The sequence below is a fragment of the Cyprinus carpio genome, chromosome A5 (genome assembly GCF_018340385.1).
Source record: "Cyprinus carpio isolate SPL01 chromosome A5, ASM1834038v1, whole genome shotgun sequence".
In the NCBI taxonomy this organism is placed as follows: domain Eukaryota; kingdom Metazoa; phylum Chordata; class Actinopteri; order Cypriniformes; family Cyprinidae; genus Cyprinus; species Cyprinus carpio.
This window is the reverse complement of record NC_056576.1, coordinates 21,740,600-21,764,944: the sequence shown is the minus strand read 5'-3', so window position 1 is coordinate 21,764,944 and position 24,345 is coordinate 21,740,600. Positions and strand designations below refer to the sequence as shown.

The following is a 24,345-nucleotide window of genomic DNA, read 5'->3' as shown; positions in this document are numbered from 1 at the left end:
TCAGTAATAGCAAACAGTCTGTTAAACATAATATTTGTATTGGTTTTACCTGTCTTAGTGTTTCCAGTATCCAGGCCTCCATGTCGTTGCCGTCTGTCTGGAACTGATGAAAAGCTACAGACTCTTTCAGCCCATGCTCATGCAACTGTGAGGCCTGTAAAAAAAAAAAGAATGTGAAATGTGGTATAAGATTGTGAAAGAGACACATTACACTTTGAAGTCTGAGCCATTCTCTGGTGCTTTACCTCCTCCAGGTGCGACCACTGTGCTTTCACGTCCTTGATTCGTTCTGTCACCTCAGGTGCTCCATAGTGTCCTTCCTTCACCATGGCCTCTCCGCTTGCAATGCTGTTCCCCAGAGGCCCATACCGGGCTGCCATCTCATCTCTGAAGGCCTCATGTTTAGACAGGAGGTGAAGAGCGGAGCTCAAGTCCTTTCCGTAGTCTCCTCCAGACAAGATCTGCTCCTGCTCTCTGATCCAGGCGGCCTCCTCTCCCAGCTCCCATAGGAACTGCCACAGTCTTCGCGAGTCATCCAGTTGAGCTCGTCGATCCGCTGCCAGCTGGCTCAGTTCTCCATACGCTCGGCCCAGGAGATCCACCTTCTCTTCAACCAGAGTGGGGTCACATGGCTTATAACCTAAAAGAGAGGAGAACCAATTGTGTTTTAATTTTGAGCTTACAACAACCACGTTTTTGTATGTACAGGGAATATCCTCACTCTGTTCATCTGAAGTAAATCTCTTCGCAGCGGCCTGCACGGCTTTGACTCGCTCGGCCTGTGCGGATATATCAGCTTCCACAAGTGTGTGTTTTTGCAGCAAGTCCTCTACATCATGAAGGTGTTTCCCACTGTCCTGAGATTGCAGACGACTCTAAACACACAAATAAAACACGCATAATTTGCTGTGGACAGCGATCTCCATGGACAAATCTGTAAAACATTACAAAGCTGGGAGCTGCAAGGCAGTGCTAGCAGGTAAGTAAAAAAGTTCAGGAGAAAAAAATAAAATAATTATAAATAAAATATAATAATAATAATAATAAAGAATGATCAAGTTTTACATTACAGTTCCATTCTTTTCTAAACAATAGTCAGGTATCATGAGGTTAATCACAAATTATTTTAAATGTAAGATAAAAAGATCAAGATTTTGCAAACATTCACAATATTTTATAAAAAAATATTTTTTCACAGTTTAAATGGGTCTTTATACATGAAATTGCACAGCTCTCTTTATATTTTAAGAATGAGGTGTCGCACAAGAGAATCAAATTTTGGGGCCCATCCAATTTCCAAAAAAACAAACACAAACAAACAAAAACAACACTATTTTGTAGCAGTGGAAAATAAAATGTTGGTCTGAATAAGTCGATACCTTCATGTCTTCCATCCAGTCCATGATGTAGCTCATCTCCTGTAGAAGGCGCTGCAGGTCTCTGTGTGCATTCAGCCTCTCTCGCCGTGCTGCAAGTAGTTCCTTCAGATATTCCCAAAGTCTAAGGACGTTATCCCTCCGTGCCAGTATGCGGCGCACTTCATGATATCCCTCCGCCTCCAGTTCTCGAGCAACAGCTTCTACGGCTGCAACACGCTCACCATACGCCTGTATGTCGGTCTCGATGGCCTCATGTTTGCGAGTGGCTGCTTCCACAGCACCCAAGTCAACACCAAAATTGTCCTAAAGGGGGCAACAAAGTTTTATGTTACTTATCATCACACATTAAACCATAAATATTTTTTTCAGTGTTAATCTACATCACCTGTGAGACCAGCCGCTGGTTTTCGCTGAGCCAGGTTTCTCTCATGGCTGCTTTGCGGTCAAAACGTGCAGCCAACATCTCCAGCTTCTCCTGACGAATCAGCTCATTTCTCAGTGCCAACTCCCTCTCGTGTTCCGCTTTCTCCAGCCTCTCCCATGCTTTTCAGACAAACAGCAAATACAGCTGGCCATGAGCATCACTCATAACTCAGGTTATGTTTGTGTAGCTTCACATGTAGAGGAGCATCTGATGTGTATATACCTTGTTGATGTCAGAGATGAGTTTTCCCTCTCTTGGCATGTAGACTTTCTGATTGTTTGCTCTCATTTTACTCTGAATGGTGAAGAGCAAAACCTCCAAATTTCCCTTTTCAGTGAATCTGTCAAACATACAGAATTAAAGCAATGTGTCTAGAATGACTTCTGGACATTAAATGAGTAAAGTCAACATAAAAATCCTGTTTGCAGCCCATTTTACTCCTGTAAACCTGATTTTAGCCATCGGGAATTGAATGGATGGTGAAAAGTGTGCGTTACATATCACAACTGGGCCAGACTGAATGCGAGTTTGCTAAAATATTGCCTACAGAAGCTATTATTAAACATTATCCAACAATGCAAACAATTCTTTTCTTACTCAGTGGTTTTTAATAATTTTCCAATACAAATGTCTTTCATTTTTAAATTAAGATACATTTACTTAAGAGGCTAAATGACTAAAAAATTATATTTTTGAAAGATGTATCAAAATTATATACCCAGTGGGCTAAAAATTCAAATACAAAACAAGATATATATATATATATATATTATATAATATTATATTTTTTTGTACGCATAAACTCACTTAATTAATGCATTTTAACTGAAGATCACATAGAATTTTCTGCTATGGAATAACATGCACCAACTGATCAGTAAGTAAATGTTGCTTTTTCATCATTCTTTTACAGTATTTTTTGTCCTCGTGGACATCACTCACTTAGGTGGTTTCTCCACGGTGCGGTATGTATTGAAGGCCTGTAGCTGGTTCTGAACAGCACTGAGTGAGTTAGCGAGCTGACGATCATTAAGAGTAACAATGGTTTGTTCAATCCACTGCAGCAGCTCTGAGGCCAGAGTCTCGTATTTCTCTATGAGCTGATCTGCTTCGATGGCATAGTCCAGCACCTACAGAAACAAACACCTATTCATTTCACAGAATGACCCACACTTACAGAAAAAGAAACTCCTCAGGAAATGTAAACAAGGGTAGACTGTAATTCTCTCTCGCTCTCCATGTACCTTGCCGATTCTCTTGCCCTCTACGGCAAGCGCCTTCATCTTGCTGAAGTAGTGGTAGTATGTAGCCACATATGTGATGATGGACTTCTCATCAGGCTGATCAACATTCACATCTAAAGAACAAGAGATAAGACAAGTACATCAGCTAGTTAATAATATGTTCATTCTGTTCATTTGGCAAATCTGGTGTTTCAAAATCTGAGTGTTTGATGGTATCTCTGTCTTTATTATCTGGCTAAAAATGATGCATGCATTTGCTATTTATGCCCATATATGTATCTCACCCTCTGGATCCAGTAGCTTGGTAAGACCCAGCTCCTTCTCTGCCACATTAAAGGCATTCTGCAGGTTATAGTGGGCATTAGAGCGCTTGAGATTATCAAAGTCCATTAAGTCTGGCCTAAGAATGAGAAAGAGAGCAAGAAGAAAATCAACAAGAAAGTTATTTTGTGGTTGTAAAACTCCAAGAGGACATTTCAGTTTGTAAAAACCCTGCAATACACTTTTCCAAAAAAAGAGGGAAGCACTTCAACACTGCAAGGGGAGAGTGAGGGATTTTTATTCTCTCATTATTTACAGTAGGTCAACTTAATTTAACTACTAATCTCAAAAATTACTATCCATTAAAAAAGTCTACAAAAAGAACAAAACAAAAGGGTGACAGTAAAAATTAAAAGCGCAAAAATGAGGAGCTAGTGGGACTGTTGAGGAGGAGACCAATTAGTGGGACCAATTAGTTTATAATGAAATTATTTCTTAGGAAGAAGAAAGAGGAAATATACAAACATACAAAACCATACAATACTGTACAATACATAGTAAACACAGTTGGGACCTTATAACTCCTTCTATTTTGCATTTAATGTCTTAGTAATAATAATTACAACCCATAAAAATCACTCTTTCGCTGTAATGACAGCAAGTTAATATAGACTTGGAGCGATTAGGCTATTACGCAATTTAAAAGTCTCAGAAATTGCTAATTTAGAGTGATTCTTTTTGAACTTCTGCATTCATATGCAGAACAAAGTTAAAATTCCAGAATGCCGCTGGTGGTTAAAGCCCCTGAAGGCCTCTCTGTATGTGTGGGAACATGCTGAAGAAGGAAGGACCATGGGGTGTGTAAGCACATGCTACTATGTGGAAATTGTAGTCATACCAAAGTCATGTGTTTGAGAACCAAAGCCTTGTACTGGTGTACTTGTATGACAGTGTGTGCGTGTTTGTGAGCTCAAATCGATACCTGTGTTTGTGCACTATGGCATTGAACGCTAGACCATCTCTCCAGCTGGTAGTAAAGTTATGAACATTGACATTTGGGTAGCTGAAAGGAAAGTAGCATTCATTAGTACAGCACTAGAACTAGTGTATTTAATAAAGCATCATAGATTCACTCATTCACTTCATTTCTTTCTCTTCCACTCTTACCCTGCAGTCTTCATCTGACACCACAGCAGCAGAGCATCTTTGGCTGATTTCTTCTCTTTGTTGTCCTCGGTCTCAACGCTAATGTCTTGGATCTGTTCAAACAAGTGAGATGCAAAAAATGTTACTGTATAAACTGCATATCATTTCCTTTTCCATAGATGCGGTCTTTGTTTATGTTCTATAAGCTGTTGAGTTCAGTTTTGTATACACTACTGAGAATTTAACATACTGTAACCACTACCTGAATTTTTGGGAGTAAAATGAATTAATTTGTAGAATGCAGTTGTCACTCCTATAAATAATCAAACGCTGTGTGTACTATACATGATTCAGCACTCAGAAAAGCAGTGACAAATCTGTTTAGCTGTTATATGTACATGGCCTTTAAGTGTGTTAACACAAACAAATCATATAATCCAATGAAATGTTTGCTGCCAATCACATCTTTTACTGGTCTTTTATACACTACTATTCAAAAGTTTGGGGTTGCCAAAAGTTTTCAAATATTTTTAAAAGAAGTATTTTATGCTAACCAAGGCTGTATTTAATTAATCAAAAAATATTTAAAATATTTGCATTCTAATTTAATATATTTTACATGTGATTTATTCCTTTGATGGCAAAGTTGAATTTTTAGCATTGCTCCAGTCTTTGGTGTTCGATGATCCTACAGAAATCATTCTAAGATGATTATGTGGTTAAAAACATCTCTTATGATCAATGTTGAAAACAGTTGTGGTGTTTAATATTTTTGCTTAAACTGTGATATATTTTTCAAAAGAACAGCATTTATCTGAAATATATATTTTTATAACAATATTTTTGCTGTCACTTTTGATCAATTTAATGCATCCTTGCTAAGTAAAAGTAGTAATTTCATAAAAAAAAAAGTTTTATTGACCCCAAAATATGAAGGTAGCGCAAAAACAAATTAGCATATTATATTAATCAAACTCACTTTACTGTATATAAAATAAATGATTACAACATAAAATAAAACAGAAGTAGATAAAGGGGAGATTATTTACTCCAAATGCTTAAAAAGCTTTCGTTCCATCATGCTAACAGTGTGCAGCTCTACATTCTAAAGATCGGTATCACAGCCCAAAAGAACTCTTGCTGAGAGATATCTTAAAACAGACCGAAATATCGGAAAACACGTACATTAACACTAACGCAGAACATAACACTGCCAAGCTTCATTAAGTCCGTTAATAAAGTCATCTTGATCCAGTTCAGACTATATCCCTACAATCATTTATAATCTGCTGGGATTCATTCAGCAAAGAATGAAAAGAGAAAAGTTCAGTCTTATATCTTTTGTAATTATGTCATTGCAGCAATATAATAAAACACAAATCAGCAACATCTTCACAAACTAATCAGAAGCAGTGATGAAACACAGTGTGCAGTCTGGATCACTCTGCTTTGATAATTAGCATGTTTCAATAGAAGGAATTTTGAGCTGATTACAAAAATGTACAGGCCAATCAAAAGGGCAACAAAGTGGCAGACAAAAATATGCTAATTATACTTCATTGTGAATAGATGACAGACTGATACAGCCGAGGACAAAATAAATAAATAAATAAATAACAGACCTGGGTTAAAAGAAGACAAAAGATCACAATAATGACAGATAATCACACACTCTACCTAAAACCTTTTTTGGGATCAACATGTATGTCTATAAGTCAAACTCCCAAGTCAGGATTATATTTAATATTGTGGGCTGCACTGCACAACTACAACCAGTGCACAAAAACATTGGCATGAACACTGATTTAATTAAAAACTGTTGATGCTGTTTTTTCAGTGACAAGTGAAAGATGTCATTTCTCTGGCTTGAAGTCTCCACCTGTCTGTCTCTCTCTTTCTCACACCTCTAATCAAAGCCACTACCTCTTACCTGGAAACGGAGAATTATGGTCCAAATGAGTCCCAGTGTGAGGCGGTGGTTTCCATCAACAATGTCATGAGAACCCATATTCTCCAGATGAACCTTTTGTTCCTTCAGGAATTGCAGAGCCTTGTCAACGTTCTCCAGACAGTGGATCCGCATACGGCCCTTGGTAGGCTTTGGCTGGGTGAGAGAACAAGGTAAACGAATATAATAAATGAAAGTGTACTGATTATTTATCACAGAAACCCAGCATTTGATTTTTAAGCCAGAGGAATAAGACAACAAAAAACAGGCTTATTAGAGATGGATGGATGGATGGATGGATGGATGGATGCATGGATAGACGTATGCAAGGATGGATGCATTGATGGATGGAATGGATGAGTGAATGGATGCCGGGATGAATGGGTGGATGAATGGATGCATGCAAGGATGGATGCATCCATGAATAGACTGATGGATGCACAGATGGATGAATGGATGGATAGATAGACACATAGGTGGATGCATAGATTAATGGATGGATGGAGGGATTGCTGACCAGTTGTTCCCCAGAGAGGACCTCCAGCAGTCGGATAAGCATACGTCCATCGCGGAGGTCAGTGTAGAGGTCACCAATCCTGCAGGTCACGCGGCCCAGGTGAGAGTTCACCCATTTAGTGAAGGTCTTCTTCTGCACCGCTTCTCTCTCATCTGGAAGAAAAAAAGTAAAAAATTAGTTTTAAAGGTCATGCTGAAGCCAAACCTGTTAATGCATCTCAAAAAGTATTAAAAAAAAAAAATAAAAAAACAAAGACTCCATTAATGTTCCTGCTACATGCCATGTCAGGACCTGTATTTTACAACTGTGCATAAAATGAACATTCATGAATGGCATGCAGTGATCGAGGATTGACTGTAACTCTAAACTCTATTAAAGCGACTCAATTACTGCAGTGCATTGACAGCTTGACTGATTGCTGCCCACATTAATCAGAGCAGACCTCACTCACAGCAAAGCCAATTACATGACGGGAGGGGTGGGACTCCACAGCAAAAAGCATTGTATGATTTTATAAAGCATGTATATAAAAAATAAATGTGTATCTGCTCATAAGATTGATCAATGAATGATAAGACAGACCAAGAAGCACAGGAAGAGAACAGGAATGCTTAATATGATTGCAGACAGATAAGTGTCTAAGGAGCATAGAAAGGTGCAGCATTAGCGTGCAGGAAATGTGAAAGCATATGGGGCTGGTCAGTAAGAGGCTCAACCCACTGCTGTCATCTGAATGACCTTCACTGAGGAAGAGCAAGCTGTTTATCACAAATACTACTACATGCTGCCCCTCACAATCACATATATTCAGAAAGACTGAGCGAAAACTAATGTGTTGTATCGCATGCACTAATACAAGGAGATAATTCCTGTGACAAGTTTAAATGAAGCATGGTAATGTAATTGCTGGTAAGAAAAATGTCACAAGCACAAAACACCTCAGTCATTAAACAAACACGCTCCCTGTAAACGCTGAAAACAAGCAAACAAAATAATGCAAGATCACTATAGCAGCGAGAGGCAACACAAGGTCAGACTCAGAGCCATCTGGTCACAGATCTTCTCTCACGCACAAGCACACACGGTCTTCCAATAGGGCTGAGTTTGTTACTTCACAGGGAATTGGACCAAATGGTAAAAAACAGAAACACCTGTATATCTACGACTGAAAACCACAGAGCAATTAACATTCACACTGATAAAAAGGTAGTAAAACACTGAAGGACACACGATCTGAAAAGTGTTTGTGTGTGTCTGTAGAGCCCTGATCCTGGTCAGACTGGACAGATTGGAAACCAATCACGCAAATTGGATATATCGGTATCTGTCTTTTTTTTACTCCCTAATATCGGTATCAGCATCGGCCCCCAAAAAACCCATATCGGTCGGGCTCTAAATAAAAACACACATAATATACAAATAAAACAAATAGTGCATCATTTTTAGGTACAGTAGGTGTATTTAGCAGTAACATTCAAAAAATGGAATGAACAAATTAAGAGTTCAGATGCAAAAGCCTCCAAGTGTGAATGAATTGTTTAACCAGGTTTTAAGCACATGCAAATATTGTACTTTTGTGATTGCGAATAAGTGCAGTGTATCATGAGTGTAACATTTGATGTGAATGGGGATATACAAGGTATAAGTAGAAAAACATATAGTTAGACATTAGGGCTGCACGATAAATCGCATGTGAGGTGTGTGATGAGCACTTGGAAAAAAAAAAAAAAAAAAGACATTAGGGCTGCACGATAAATCGCATGTGAAGTTGGGGGATATACAAGGTATAAGTAGAAAAACATATAGTTAGACATTAGGGCTGCACGATAAATCGCATGTGATTGTCATGCGTATCTCGTCAGTAAAGCTGGATCTGTGATTAGTAGTAAATTTCCATTACGTGCTTTCAGATGGAGCAGCATTTAATACACAGCGCTGTAGTTCACTGACAAGCTACACAATATCACATTCATAATAGAATGCTAGTTTTCTTTATTTGCTAAAATGGAAAAGTGCAGAAACAGCTCTTGAACCTCAACATTACACAAAGTAGAACAGATCTGTGGGCAGACATCACTAAATAAAAACTCTAAATAAAACACTACATTTGCAAACTAACCTATACCATGACACTCCTCTATGAGACTAATGCTCTCAACAGTTGCATCTTTTTTTTTACTTTAATGCATAGTGTGTTTTTTTCACAGATCTAGCATGTCTGCTGGCCACTCTTTTGTATTTGGTCTCCTGGCCCTTTTAGAGGAGCTCATCTATTTAGCTGCTATACACCATTTGGATTGAATTCCTCTAAACATGAGCTCTGCATTTTGTTGTTTTATTAATATTGATGGGATCATTCATCCAAAATGAAAATTCTGTTGTCTGTCAATTCTGTCACAGTGTTTTATTTTTATACCATCATTTACTCAGTCTGAAGTTGTTTTAAACCTGAATTAGTTTCTTTCTTCTGTTGAATGTAAAATTTATTTTTAAGATAAAATCAAACATTTGCTGGTTCCTATGTGACTTCCAATTTTCCCCCTACTGTCAAAGTCAGTGGGGATGAGGTACTGTTTGGTTACTCAGATTCTTTGTGTTCAGCACAAGAAAGAAATTAATACAGGTTTGGGACAACATGTGAGTGAGTAAATAATGACAGAAATTAAACTGTGTGAACTAGGGATGCACCGGTTGACCGGCCATAAATCGGAACCGGCCGGTTTTTGCTTAAAATACGCGATCGACAATCGGCCGGTTTTTGGTCTTTTTTCGGCCGATTATTCCAGAAGTGCGCCCGCGTGCACAGACTACATTGTAATCATTCGCTATCATGTCATTTGCGTCGAAGTATTTCGAAATCTGTGCGCAGGACACGGGCAGTCGTTCAGCACTGGAAGTGCGGAGCTACATGTCTGAGGCACAGATAGCAGGAAGTGAACAGCCGCTGGTATACTGGCGCACAAATAAGAGCCCCTTTCCTGCGCGAGCGTACTGTACCTGTCCGCGCCCTGCACAAGCGGAGACTGTGAAGGGATGTTCAGCTCAACTTCTCGCGTGTTGGATGAGAAACGAAACGGACTAAACTGTGACAAAACTGAAATGCGTTTTTTTTTTTTTTTGTAAAGTAGAACTTGCATACATGTTTGAAAAGCCAGAAGTAAACATCAGTTCTGTATAGGATAATTATTTTTATTTTACCTTAAAATTACATTGACTTACTTTGATTTAAAAATCACCTGCTGTAGCACACTGAAAAAAAGGGTTTCATTCATCCAATTAAAATTTTTTAGGGTAATGATTCACATCTATATTTTTTTTAACTTAAGCCAATAGTTTTTTTATTTTTCATTGGCTCAAATAAAAAAATACAGATGTGAATCATTACCATATATATATTTTTTTTAATTGGACGAATGAAACACTTTGCATCTTTGTTTTATTCGCACCAACATGATTTTAACATTTTGGAATAATTTTTATATATCGCATACTTTTATTTAGTCTCACTGGTAAAGACCTTTTTTATTTAAAACTAAATTTAAAAACTAAAACAAATACTGAATGCTGATTAAGAAACATCTTTTTGAATGTGTATCGATTGTGTTGTTTGGATTGAAGAACTATGCAGTTGTTGCCTTTAATTTCACATGGTTACAGTTAATCTTTTCATTTAAGGCCAGTTCTATGTAGTTTCAACCCAAATCAAAAAACAAAAGCTAAATGCTGATGTCTGTACCATCTATGTTTGTATTGAATGTAGGCTACTTACTGTGCAGTCACTGCCGTTAATTTCAAATGGTTACGGTTATTGTTTTCAATAGCCAAAAGCCAGTTTGGCCTATTGAATACCAAATAAACATCTTGTTTATGTATATTTTCCATCTTGTTTGTTGCTTAAAGAAAACAAAAAAAAAAACGGAAATCGGTATCGGCCAGTTTACTTGTAAAAAAATCGGTATCGGAATCGGCCATGAAAAATCATGATCGGTGCATCCCTAGGTGAACTATTCCTTTAATGGCAAGCTGCTTTAAGAGCTGCATGCATCCGTTTCTCTCTCAATTGTTCACTTTCATTTTAGACATTACTGTGTTCAGGTGTACGCGCTAAGAAAAAGCGCAAAACACAACATATCCTAAAAAAAATGTTTAATTTTCAAAGGGCTCGTAGTTCGCGCACGCTTCAGGTGTACGCGCTAAGAAAAAGCGCACGTCTGAACAGTGCGTGAATTAAATGTTTAACCTTTGAACCAGATGCAAATAATGTACTTTTGTGATTGTGAATAAGTGCTGTGTCCTGTGAGTGTAACTCTACTTCTGAGTTAACATTAGATATGGATGTATGTCGCCTTGTACTAGGCTACAGTATATTGAAACGGAGGCGCCAGAACTGCATCTGATAGAATGTGTGCTGTAGCATGATACTATGACATTTCTTCAAAAGTAGATCGTGGAGACATTTTAATCGTCCACGATCAAAAATAATCATTTCACACACCCCTAACTTCCAAGTAGGCTGTAATCAATCACACACACACAAACAAGCACAACGAAATCACTTCACCCTATTAAGTGGCTGTGTTATGAACGTGCAAATCTGTATTGGATGCGTGCTACAGTGGTAAATTTATTAATCGCACGGACCAGTTTTTCCGTAGCACGTGCATCATATGTCACATTATACAGCCCTGCATACCCCAGTTTTTATTATTGAAGGGTTTTGAAACAAAGAAGCTTTGTCATAATTACGGTTTAAAGGCAAAATATCTAAGATTTTTTTATTAAAATATCCAAAAACCACTAGAACAGTGTTATATATTTTACTGATTTACATTATCCCAAATGTTTCGAAGAATGTTTAAGTCCAGAGAAATTAGCAATTTTAAATAGTGACACAGACCATGTCCATAGTGTCACTGTGTCGCCTGCCAATGATGTCATAACCCCTCGATTTTTTTTGTTTAGTAGAAAACATGGAAACACCAAAGACGCTTTAATATGCTACCCGTTTTATTAGACAGGTGACGACAGCACAGAGCAGCATTGAAACAGAACTTTCAAATGTATCTAGCATGATAAAACGTTACGGCATCTCAGTCATCAAACTATGTTTTTTTTTTTTTTTACACATACGCACGACAGGAAGGAGCAGAAGCAGTCGGCTGTGGGGATGAAGACAACAACTCCCATGATTCCACACTCAGTCACGGCATCTCAGTCATCAAACTATGTCTTTTCTTTCTTTTTGTTTTGTTTTGAATACGCATCCTCTAGCGGGAAAAAATGACATATTGTGCCTTTAAAGGGTTACTCCATCCCAAAATGAAAATTTTGTCATTAATCACTTACCCCCCATGTCGTTCTGAACCCATAAAATCTTTGTTCGTCTTCGGAACACAATTTAAGATATTTTGGATGAAAATCGAAAGGCTTGAGACTGTCCCATAAAATAAATAACACCGTCAAGGTCCAGGAAAGTATGAAAAGCATCGTCAGAATAGTCCATCTGCCATCAGTGATTCAAACGTAACGTTATGAAGCAATGAGAATACTTGTTGTACACGAAGAAAACAAAAATAACGACTAGTACGCTCGTCTGTGTAAGACACACTGCGTCGATGCGCTGTTTGCTTTCAAACAAAAGCGTAAAAACACATAATAAACGTATCCTTGAGGTGCAGCTGACACAGAAGAGCGTAAGCCGCTTGCATACTAGTCAGATTTGTCAAAATGGCACTGCGCTGATTTGGAGAGACACAGAGGAGAGGAATTGTTGAATAAAGTCATTATTTTTGTTTTCTTTTTGTACAAAAAATATTCTCGTTTGGAACATCATGGGGATAAGTAAATAATGACAAAATTTTAATGTTGGGATGGAGTATCCCTTTAAATACCAAATGACACATTATTAGCCTATATTTGGAATGTTATTTATTGAATATTAAAAATGTTAAAAACCTGCCATTTCATGGTTTTGATGACAGTTTCTCAAATCCAGCCAGAGCACAGGGTAGAGTTACATTAGTTGCATAACATGTGGCTGTAGTAATTTTAAGCCACAGTCAAAAGAATTTAGAATAGAGAACAGGGCTTGGTCCTTTTGATTCCACTGATATGATTACACTCTCTTGCCTACAAATTCGTTCAAGGAAATGCTCCACACAACTGAGGAAACCTGTTCTGCTGGTCACCGACACTGAGAGGAGGTACTTTCAAGCACACAAGCACACAAACACGCTTACATGCAGATAATGGCAATGCTCCGCTTTACTAGTTTGAATGCACAGGCCTGCATGATGATGTTTAGGGTTAGGTTACCCTAACCCTAACCTAACCCTACTGAATGATGATGTTTTAATTACATATGAAAATCTATTAAAATGTGAACAATTTGTGTGATCAAATACTGGAATGCCATTTCAGAATATAACTGCCAGTAGTAACTCACACACCCACACACTACATGAGGTGTGCAAGGGCATTGTGCTTTAAGAGTATAAATATTTAGCTTTTACCAAATAAAAGGAATGTGTGTTGACCAAACAGGTCTAAAACTGCAGTGAAGGGACAGTGTGTGTGTTATCAGAGTTGTGGTGTTCTGGTACTTTAGCCTTGATCTGTTTAGAAATGAGGAGACCTTGAGCATTCCACACCAAGGAGGAGGACACACACACACACACACACACACATAAAGGAAGCAGAAGGGAGTCTGAGGACTCTGACCTGCTTTACATTGCAAATAGGAACAAGAAGGTACAGCAGTCATGTGACCATTAAGATGGATGGCCAATATGAACAGATCATCAGTAAATATCTGCCTGCTATTCAAATAGCAGGGATGCAAACTCATCATGGGTGAGAAAGACACACAACCATGGAGATGACATGAAAAAATGTGCCAAAAATCCTGGTGGAAACCAAAAACTTGAGATGAAAAAAATAATTTTGAATTTATTATAAAATTACTATTAACAAATTTTAGTACTGTACTGAAGTAGTATAGCAAGTACAATTGAATAATAATGCATTAAATGTTTTGAAATATTTTTAGATTTAATTTAAAAACTATATTTTTTACACGTTGTCTTAAAAAAAGGACACATTAAAAAGTGTTTAAAGTTTTAGCTTTAACTGTAGAAGCCACTAAATATATTCAGGCAACGCAGACATGTTGCTGTTGTAGTTATATTACTCTGAATTTAGACTGCATCACTTAATGCACAAGTCTATTTTTGACATTGGCCTGTCAGATAGTTCGTTCCGCCCAGTGCTACAGTTATCACTGTCAATCATAGCAATGACTGGCAGAAAACAATTTAGCGGATTAATATTTTACACTCCCATTTGTCACTCCTGAACCAGTATACATGGAGGTTTGGTTCTCTTAGACATACAAAACTTTTCTTCAAATTGTCAATGGATTATGTAGAGAAACAAAGGGCACTCCCCCTGAGAGCGCAACTGACCGAGCTTACTCACGCATACTCCTGATATAATCAATGACTAACTACACAAACAATCTCTTATTTACACCATGTATGCCTTTTCTCTCTCTCTCATTATAATAGGTAGATCTGCAAGCATGTAGAACTCTGTAAACTTGCGAAAACAAAAATGAGTAAAGAGCGCATTCTAAACTATACAGTATGAGTAAACCCCTCTGATTGGCCATTTCTTTCAACAGCAATGCCTGTGATTGACTGCAGTGCTCAATGCTGCAAAAACACGTTGTAAATAAACTTGTGGTTTTGTAATTCGAAACCGGGGGTGTTCCAGAAAGCAAGATTAACTTACCGTCACATATACTGGGTTGATTAACCCAGACCTTGCTTACTTGAGGTATGTTTGTTCCAAAAACACGTTCGGGAGTAAGTTCAGTCGACCCAGAGTATGTTCACGGTTAACACTAGTGCTGTGTTCGATATGACGATGTATCGTCACAGAGATTTGCTGATACGAGTATCGATACAGTTGTCCCTGTATCGATATAATGGCATGTGTGCAGCAGTGGACCGCGCTTAATTTAAATACAAGAACACCATTTAAAATGGAGTAGGAAAGTACAAGGTTTATAAAAAAACAATGAATAGAGCATAATATATAGGTTACAACAAAGTTTAATCTGGCCGCAGAGGAACACAACTGGGTTGCCTGATATAAAGAGATGTCATCCCTGAAACAGAGCTTCCCACTTGCGCAATACAGAAATATCTGCTAAATGTGCTACTTATCTTTGTCAAGCTGGCAACCATGTGTACACGCTCTCTACACTGTGGATAAACGCATTGACTTTCTGAAAACATCTGTAAGCTTGCAGTTTACACATCAACACTCCAATATCATAAAACCATAAAACATCAACTCATCATTTACGAGCGATAGAGAGAGAGAAAAAATAGACAGAGAGAGAGAGAGAGAGAGAGAGAGAGAGAGAGAGATTGACTGTTTATGTATGAATTACCACAGTTTTGCCGAGTTTCTCTATTAACAGTGAAGCTGTGGCTTTAATACCTTTAGAAACAATAATGTTACCAGCTCCTTGTTGAGAAAGATAATGTAGCTCTTGAGCGATTAAGCTATTTTATTGATAAAATAGCAGGTGTGTCGTGCAGGGCAGCGCTAAAAAGAAAGAATAATTTTTATTTTTTTAAATGTAGAAAGTATGTTAATTTGTGCAGTGATAACCTACCAGCAATGTAGAGATGATTTTTTATATATATTAGTATGAGTACATTACAATATAAATTTATTAGAATGAGTACATAATTATTTATGGAGCTTAAAAACAAGATGCAAACAATTAGAATATTGTACCTGGTGGGGAGTGCCTAGTGTAAACATGAAACATATGCCATTACCTATATTGTACTGTGGTACAGTTATGGAGGTCCTTCATGATGCAGAGGGGTCAACTCCCTTTTCTGCCAATAGTTAGAAATGGCCCTATGGTATGACCTGTTTTACTAAATTCTGCTGAGGTGAAATTCAGTGCAGTCCTGTTTCGTGATATGAATCATATCGTGGGCTCTGTATCATGATACGTATCGTATCGTGACTGGTGATACACAGCCCTAGTTAACACACAAAACATTCTCAACAGAGCGATGAATCACCATGGAAACCAACCCAAAGAAAAAGTGTGCCATGCTGCTTCTTTCTTCTTCTTTTGTTCCGTGGTCATTTACATTAATACCGCATATTGCCACCTAATTGATGGTTGTGCAATAATTATTATTATTATTATTATTTTTTTTACATTTTGTTTAATCTTTTAATCACTAAGAATAAGAATTGTATTGTTTGTTTGATGCTAATTATATAATAAAAAATATCATATATGTATTTTTATTATAGAAATACATTATAGAAAATGCAGATCCACTATGTGTGAGATGACAATAAAAAAATAAATATATTAAAATAAACATTACCTTGTTATAATGTGTTATTTTTATATATATATATATATATATATATATATATATATTATATATATATATATATATATATAATTGCGTACTCTGTAATCATTTATAACTCAAAACAACCTGTAATCATTTTTCACTGTGGGTATGCATTTTGACCTCAAAGTACCCTGGTACGATGTGTCTATCTAAACCTTGCAAAAATCTAGTGATGCCTCTGTCCACGCGCAGTATTCACAACAAGCAACAGAAAAAGATGAAGAGTTAAACCAATCATAGCGTCTTTTGTTTGTTTTGCATTTAAATAATTCCTGAGTTTTATTTCTCTCCTAGAAGCCTATAGTTTATGGTTTCCGTACAAAGGGGTTCGCGGCGCGCCACGTCAGATGCTCTGACAGAAAGGCTGTGTGAGGCTGACAGAGACGCGCTGTTTAATGTGTTTGAGGTGTGCTGTTTACATTAATGCATAACTTGCATTCACACAGGTATATTCTGCATCTGTAAATGTTAAAACCCAATGGAAATATTTCCATTTTGCTGTCAGAAGTGCATGAGCTTCTGCTTTAGCGATTCTCCGCTAATCTCCACAGACTTCATTTAGAACGAGCGCCGCAGCGCGCATGCGCGCCAATCAGACAGAGCTCAATGAAATAGGAGCGCAATAACACTTGACTAAAATATACATTTTGCTGAAGTATTTGTAGTTGGACATTAAATGTGACGTAGAATTTTAAACCTACAAGTAAGTGTATTTGTATGATAGCAACTGTAAAGTGTAATGGGGTAATCAAAATAGCCTTTTTACTCAATTAGTCTTCTGCTTTAAATTTTTTGTTGTTGTTTTTAGATTGCAATGTTACAGTGTAATGTGATTTTAACCCGTTTTTGCACATAATAGCTATATGCCTACATGCTTACATTCACTTTATTTGTTTAATCCAAATACAAAATACCGAGATATATAGGCTACCGTATACCGCAAATCAGCCAAAAAATACAGAGATATGAATTTTTGCTCATATCGCCCAGCCGTATACAGAAGTGTACTGAAGTTTTAATTAAAGTGTGCTGTAGTTTTTCTCTTTTTTTTTTAATGGCATAAAAACCACTAAATAGCAAAAAATAACTAAACAGTTAAGGTAAACAGTAAAAAACAGTAAACTGTAAAACACCCACCCCCCCCACCCCCACGCTGATGGTACTCAAATTAAACTGTATAATGATCTTCTCATTAAACGATATAACAATAAATAATAGCATAGAATAATATTACCTTATATATTACTTATAAACATATCATACAACGCTCTCTTTCTTTCTCTCTCTCTCTCTCTCTATCTATCTATATATATATATAGTATATTTGATAATTATATTATAATCATATATAATATTATAAGGTCACGCATGCACTGATAGCACTGAAGTAAACTAACCATGAAACATAACCTACTCCGGAGCAGATTATGTTCAGGGAATCAGTTGCTATGGCTACTTACATACCCTCAGAGTTACCTCGATTTTGGAACCGAAAGCAGAGTTTATCACTTACTTACCCTTAAACATACCTGGGTATGTCACATAACCTGCTTTCTGGAATACCCCCCAGAGTGTGCACGCAAAAACACAGGAGCATTTAAAAGCGGTTGACTACTAGAGGGTACTGAATTGAATTAGTACTAATAATACTGAAAAAAGACCCCCCTCATTGGTTCTACACAAGTCTCGCAGGTGGCCTATTTTGATCTCAAAAAGGTGAGTTTTCACCGAAAGGTGAGTAGTTTGCATCTATGAAATTGATTCACACACACGCATCTGTCTGCTGCCTCTTTCCACACTGACAGACCTCATAGTTACAGAATGGACTAGTGTACACAAAGACCTACATTATACAATGTAAAATCTCTGATTTACCTCATTTTAGGATGAGGTAATGAGATGTGATCTGTCAGTCCAGAGCTGTTCTCAATACATCATGGGTGGTTCCTCCAGCCAGCGCTGAAGGTCAGGACCATTTTGATCATTATACACCTCATTGTTGTTTTGAAGAGTCTTTCGGCAGAGTCACGGAGTTCAGGGTCACACATGACTGATGATCTGTGTGCCCCCTTTTGGAGCAGCTCACGGTCACTGATGATCATGATGCATTTTATTTCATGTTTCCAGAAGTCTAGACTGAGATCTTTCATTTTGAGACTTGATGTTACAGTGAAATATGTGGCAATTCATGTTAAAAAGGCTGTTGACTCCTGATATACTAGGAAAATATTTTTCCATATATATTTATGTAAAACAGGCAAAATACTGTTTTAATGTGTTTTCAGTGTAAATGTTTCTTGTAAATGTCAACAGCTGATTTTCACTGCTGACTAATCCATCAATTACAGATTAACCTGAAAACACACATACACACACACAACGCTAAAGCTGCATCTTCACAAGCTTCCAGTCAGCAAATGAAAAAAAGAAGCACAAATTAGATTATTGGCAGACAGGAAACCCATCGACCAATCAGCAGACTCACTCCAGACAAGCTTTGCATATATCTACCGAGCCTTCAGAATAAACAAACACACAGTCTAGAAAATGGCACGTCCAACGCCCACAAAGAGAATAATAACCTTGATGTGCAGGAGCTGTATAAGCATGCGAGTGAGTGTGAATGACATCTGTGTGAATTGTCACCACCACATCTCTATACATGGCATATTGAGGTGTTGGTTTCTGATCTGAACCACATTAAACAGCTTTTAAGCAGATCACAGCGCACACACACACACTCACAACATAACTTGTGTACAGACAAACAGCTCTGTGCTCGTTACTGCATTGATGTCAACCATGTTGATGTCAATCTCAGACAAACCTGTTTAACATAAAAATGTCACATGGGTCTGTACTTAGATTTCATCACTAAAAAACACAATGAGCTCATGTTCATCAACTTGCATGGCAATATTCCCAGTATAGAGTTACCATAAAAACATAAAGGTCACTACAATATGGAAACAAAAGTCTGTGGACATTAACAGCGTCTTTTGAAGGTTAAAGTCTAGCTAGTTAACATTGGTATAACACTAGCAAAATGATGAGAAGACATTAAGTGAATCATTTAACACAATAAGCAGAAACGGTAATAGAAGGACAGAATTAATTTCTTAACTACATGCACACAATATTTAGAGGAATTACATTTCTCAGAACTTCCTGTTAAAGTGTGTGTGTGGGGGGGGGGCGGGGTCTAATGCTATTTCATGCATTCTGAGATATTTACACTGTTAAAGAGTTGGACTCTCATGCTAAACATGGCCAAAGTTTCAAAAAAACGAGTTGGATGTATGCAGAGTATTTCTGTGCCAAATACACACCTTCTGGGTTTGTATAAGTTTCGGAAAGTTTTTTTGGAGTATGGCCCTTCATGACATCACGCACCAAGCTTACTGACAGTAAGGTAATGATACATCAGTAATGGTAGTGATTTACACTAAACTGAATTTCAAGAGAGACTAAAAGTCATTCAGTTCATTCATCAGACTGATTTAAAGGAGTCATGAAATGAGAAATCAAAAATCCTTTGATCTTTTGACATAAGAGGTCGTGGTATAAAAATATCCTGTAAGTTTCAGACCTCAAAACCTTCTCATTAATCTAAATACTGCTTATATTGAAGCCAATCTGCAAAAACAACAGGCTGTGGAATGTGCCACTTTATGACATAATAGTGTGGCTAAACCCCACCTCTGCAGAAGAAGATCAGCACCTGCTTCTACATCACTGCCTGTTTAGCTCCGCCCACCAATTCGCACATGTACAGAGAGCAGGGGAGAACTGTATATGCACGGCTATGTAGAGACAGAAATTATATTATGTCATTTAAATGAGATAAATAACATAAGGCTATTTAGTTTGTTTAATAAAAGAACAAGGTATGGGAACACTGGAGTATATTTCAAGGGTGGCCAATGTTGGTCCTGGAGAGGCACAGTCTTTTGTTGTTAAAATAGTACTGTCAGGATTTACTAAAGATGCACAGTGAAGAATTAGCGTTGAAAAGGCGTGCACACAGTTATTTTTGCACCTGACCATATTGACTATACATTTACTAACGTTTGTACTCGTCAAATTACTGGCAAATGCGCCATTATTTAACGCTTCAAAAAAGCATGTCTTAAACTATTTTGTGCTTGTGTTTGTCACTTTACATGTAACAAGCTGTGCCTGTATCGCAATTAAATCACCCACAAACAATGAACATCGGCTCTGCTTATTTGTGACTCTTATTGCACTTGGTATATTGCTTTGGTCGATATGTTAATGAGATGTTGTGTCTGTGTTTTTTAATTTGCGCGTTGTCAGTAAATCACCCGCAGAAATGTCCACGCCCATCAGCACCGTTTTCGAATTGTGCTCTCATGCTAATTTGCCCTGTTTAGTAAATCTGGCCCTATGTCTTCTATGTAGGACGTTTTCTGTACAGGGGGACACTTGAGAGAACGTACTAAAACCTCCATGTGTTCGTGTGAATCTATAACTGTGATTGTGTGTGTGTGTGTGTGTGTGTGTGTGTGTGTGTGTGTGTGTGCGCGCACAAATTCCACAGTAGGCTGGTCGTGTTGTGACAGAGCTGCTTTCCCGAGGTGATGTTCAGGAGAAACGGAGCATGGGACAGGGCAATAGAGAGAGACAGCACAGCCACATGCCTGTTGACATGGAGCTCAAAACTTAAAAGTTCACTGCTCTAATCCTCCTCTTGCATTCTTCCTATTTCATCATCACATGGAAATTTCCTGATATTTTGTTGCTGCTCCACTTGTGATGCTTCTGTCTTGTGATCCAAATCTTGTGGTAACTGACATTTGTTTTGAGCGTGTCTGTGTACTAGTTATATTAGGTTAGCACAAACTGTTCTGCACCACACTACTATAAGCAGCTCAGGTATGTCTGAAAGCTGATGAGAGTCTGGAGTTTTTCTGCATTGGCTAGTGCAGTGTTGACAGCACACTGACAGAGGTATTAAAATGTGTACACAACATATTTATCTGTAAACACACACGTACACATAAATGCACTAGCACATATCTACAAAACACAAACTACTTAAAATATAATATCTTCATGAGAAAACAATATAAGATCACTGTGCAAACAATAATTGGAATGCACTAGCTCTGATGTCCTAAAGATAAACTCTTTAAACTTAAATATCTGCATGTTTTCATGCTGAGATTTCATCTCACTTTGTATCTTTGCTACATGCAACAAGCATTTCACTGTCAAAGTCAAAGCTAAATGTCAACTTAGGAAACCCTAAAGGGAATAAATAGCCTACGAGGTGAGAGGATAAAAAAATATATATTTCAATACTTTTTCTTGCAATTACATCATTGGGTAAGTATAGGCAACTTTCATGTACTGTTATGCAACAGGCATTACCCCCATTGTGATCAAGTGAATGCATCCTTTTTGAATACACATTAGGGGTGTCCCAGACTAAGGATTTTCATAGTCGAATTGTAATTTTCGAATCTTGCCAATATTCCACTGATAGTCGAATCATATTTTTGGGGGCGGGGCAAAATACATTACCAAGAGTCAAGTCAGACATTCGACAGTCATAATTACTGACGTTAACACACAGAGAAAATGTGTAACAGACGCCTCGAAGATACAAAAATAATGTTTTAATTAAAAGGTAGTTAACATTAAACATCAGCGAAACTCTAAGAATTCACAAAAAAATTTATAATAGTGCTCTCATTATAAAGTTTTTGATATGACAGTAGTTATAAATGTTCTGCATTTTTGTTTTGAGCTGCACGCGCTGAATTAAGTATTTGATAGCAGGTTTTTAATCAATGGGATTTAACTCATCATTTATCTCATATAGAATATGCTTCGTTATTCATATAACATAACGGTAATATAACGACTTATAGGCTATCTGCACAAAATGGCACGAATGCATGAACGTGTCTGCACGGCTCTGAATGTACTCCTTTTGTGGACGCGTTCTTCACGCAACAACGCAAACAAACAAGCCAAACAAAAAAAAAAAACTCAAAAATAGTAAACTCAAAACAATTTAATATAATATATTTCTCATTATAATGTTATGATAAATAACACTAGTCATAGTTATTAATATTATGAACTGATGTTTTTTCCGCTCGCTCTGCGTGCTAAAGAGATAATCACTGTAGTACTACAATGAAGCGATTTTCTCCAGCGCAACTCAACCAAATGCATCTTATACAAGATAAATAATATATACACACCCTATACCTGATCGAAAAAAGACAGTCTTTCACTCCTGCTGAGATATTTAGAAATCACTTGTACCCTATACCTGATCGAAAAAAGACAGTCTTTCACTCTGCCTGTGTCAATTTGTCTTGTTAAAGTTTTAAATCACTGCTGCCAAGATGCTCCTCCGTCTGTCACGGATTATGGAAAGTGAAACTTAAATCTATAAGGGTGGTTGGATTTATTCACGTATGTTAAAATGTTTATTTAAAGCTTCTTTCTTTTCAGATTCTTATTTACAGCATTATCTTAATAGGCTGTATATTAACTTAATGGGAGAAAACCGGTAGTTCCATGTGAAATCAGACATTTGAGCACCCCCATATAGCCAAAATGGCATAATCATGTGACTGTGAGATTGGTAGTCGAATCAGGCTCCTCCTATCGAAACATCAAATCATCGACTATTTGGGGTCACCCCTAATACAAGTATTACTTTCTTTAAAAAAAAATATACAACATCAGACAACATAATTTAGCACCAATGAGTAAAGGAGAGATGAATTAAAATAACCAGAGCCTGACCCAAAACCAGAGTGACTCCATCTGGAGCAAGAGTGCCTTAACTTAGATAAAAAAAAAAAAACATAATACAATGAAATCAACAACAAAGAATGAGAATTAGAGAAATTCAGAGAACCACACACTGAACTGTACAATAACAGGCATTTAAACTCACAAATCTCACTAGCTCAATGTTAACAACCAAACCATGTCACACACACACATCTGGTAGCAGTGGTATAACTGCTGCTGTCCAGCTGCTGTTTGGGCGTGCTGTGGGGAGTCGTATGTTCTATCCTTACATCTCTCTCTCCTGTCATTATTGTTAACCCCTACATCTTCTGGGCCTTTTTCTTGTGCTTACATTTCTAATCCCACAAAATGCCTTCATTAACAGTAGCGACCTTCATAATCACTAATCCCAACAGTAGCGACCTTCATGTTTAGCCCCTTTCATTGTTGTAAAATAATGGCCCGGCATATAGAGCGGAAATGGGATTACCCGAATATGTGCCGCCACACAACCCGTTAAAGGTCCCGTAAAGACAGTGATATCAGGGTGTCAATGTACTCGAAAGGCACGTTAACTTAAGCTGGCAAATGATCTCAGCTTCAGGGTAAAGTGAGGAAACTAACTGAGTCGTTTACTGTGACAGTTTGACAACCCATTACGAACGTGATCTATAAAAAACACGCTACAGAAACAGTTCGCGCTTAACGAGCGTTGTTTTTCTGGCTTTTGTTCAACAATCAGGGACTGAACCCGTCAATGCTTGTATTTCCCGGAATCAATCAATTTGTTACAGCACTACTATAATTTATCCGACGTATAAATATATGATATAGAAGCTACAGAAAATTTCAGCTTGAGCAAAATAACAGTGATTAGGAAAAGTCAGTGTGTTTCTCAAAGTTATCGTATGACTTCAGAAGACTTAAAATACAGCACCTAACACTTTCAGTGATTAGGAAAAGTCAGTGTGTTTCTCAAAGTTATCGTATGACTTCAGAAGACTTAAAATACAGCATATAAGTCGCACAGACCACTTTTATGGTGCTTTGTCATTACTGAAGGATAACGGTGCACGGACAACGTAAGCTATTATTGTACAGAAGAGAAGCTCAGAGGTTAATTTTCTTCTGTGTTACACAGAAGCAGGAGAGTCATACAGGTTTGTAACAACATTCGTTAAGTAA

The 24,345-nt window shown here is 37.4% G+C and overlaps 1 protein-coding gene across 4 annotated transcripts in view; it reads right to left on the bottom strand.

Annotated features, from left to right (window-relative positions):
- Positions 1-24,345, bottom strand: part of LOC109088768 (spectrin beta chain, non-erythrocytic 1-like) — a 72,394-nt gene that overhangs the window by 14,453 nt on the left and 33,596 nt on the right. For all 4 annotated transcript variants that reach the window (XM_042756457.1, XM_042756460.1, XM_042756459.1 and 1 more), the window contains 13 exons: positions 6,920-7,071; positions 6,385-6,558; positions 4,476-4,567; positions 4,291-4,371; positions 3,332-3,447; positions 3,048-3,160; positions 2,746-2,933; positions 2,026-2,143; positions 1,765-1,923; positions 1,380-1,682; positions 722-875; positions 246-640; positions 50-154 (listed from right to left, as the gene is read on the bottom strand). In XM_042756457.1, the coding sequence (XP_042612391.1) occupies positions 50-154; positions 246-640; positions 722-875; positions 1,380-1,682; positions 1,765-1,923; positions 2,026-2,143; positions 2,746-2,933; positions 3,048-3,160; positions 3,332-3,447; positions 4,291-4,371; positions 4,476-4,567; positions 6,385-6,558; positions 6,920-7,071 (2,150 nt within the window). The remainder of the gene's footprint in view (positions 1-49; positions 155-245; positions 641-721; positions 876-1,379; positions 1,683-1,764; positions 1,924-2,025; positions 2,144-2,745; positions 2,934-3,047; positions 3,161-3,331; positions 3,448-4,290; positions 4,372-4,475; positions 4,568-6,384; positions 6,559-6,919; positions 7,072-24,345) is intronic.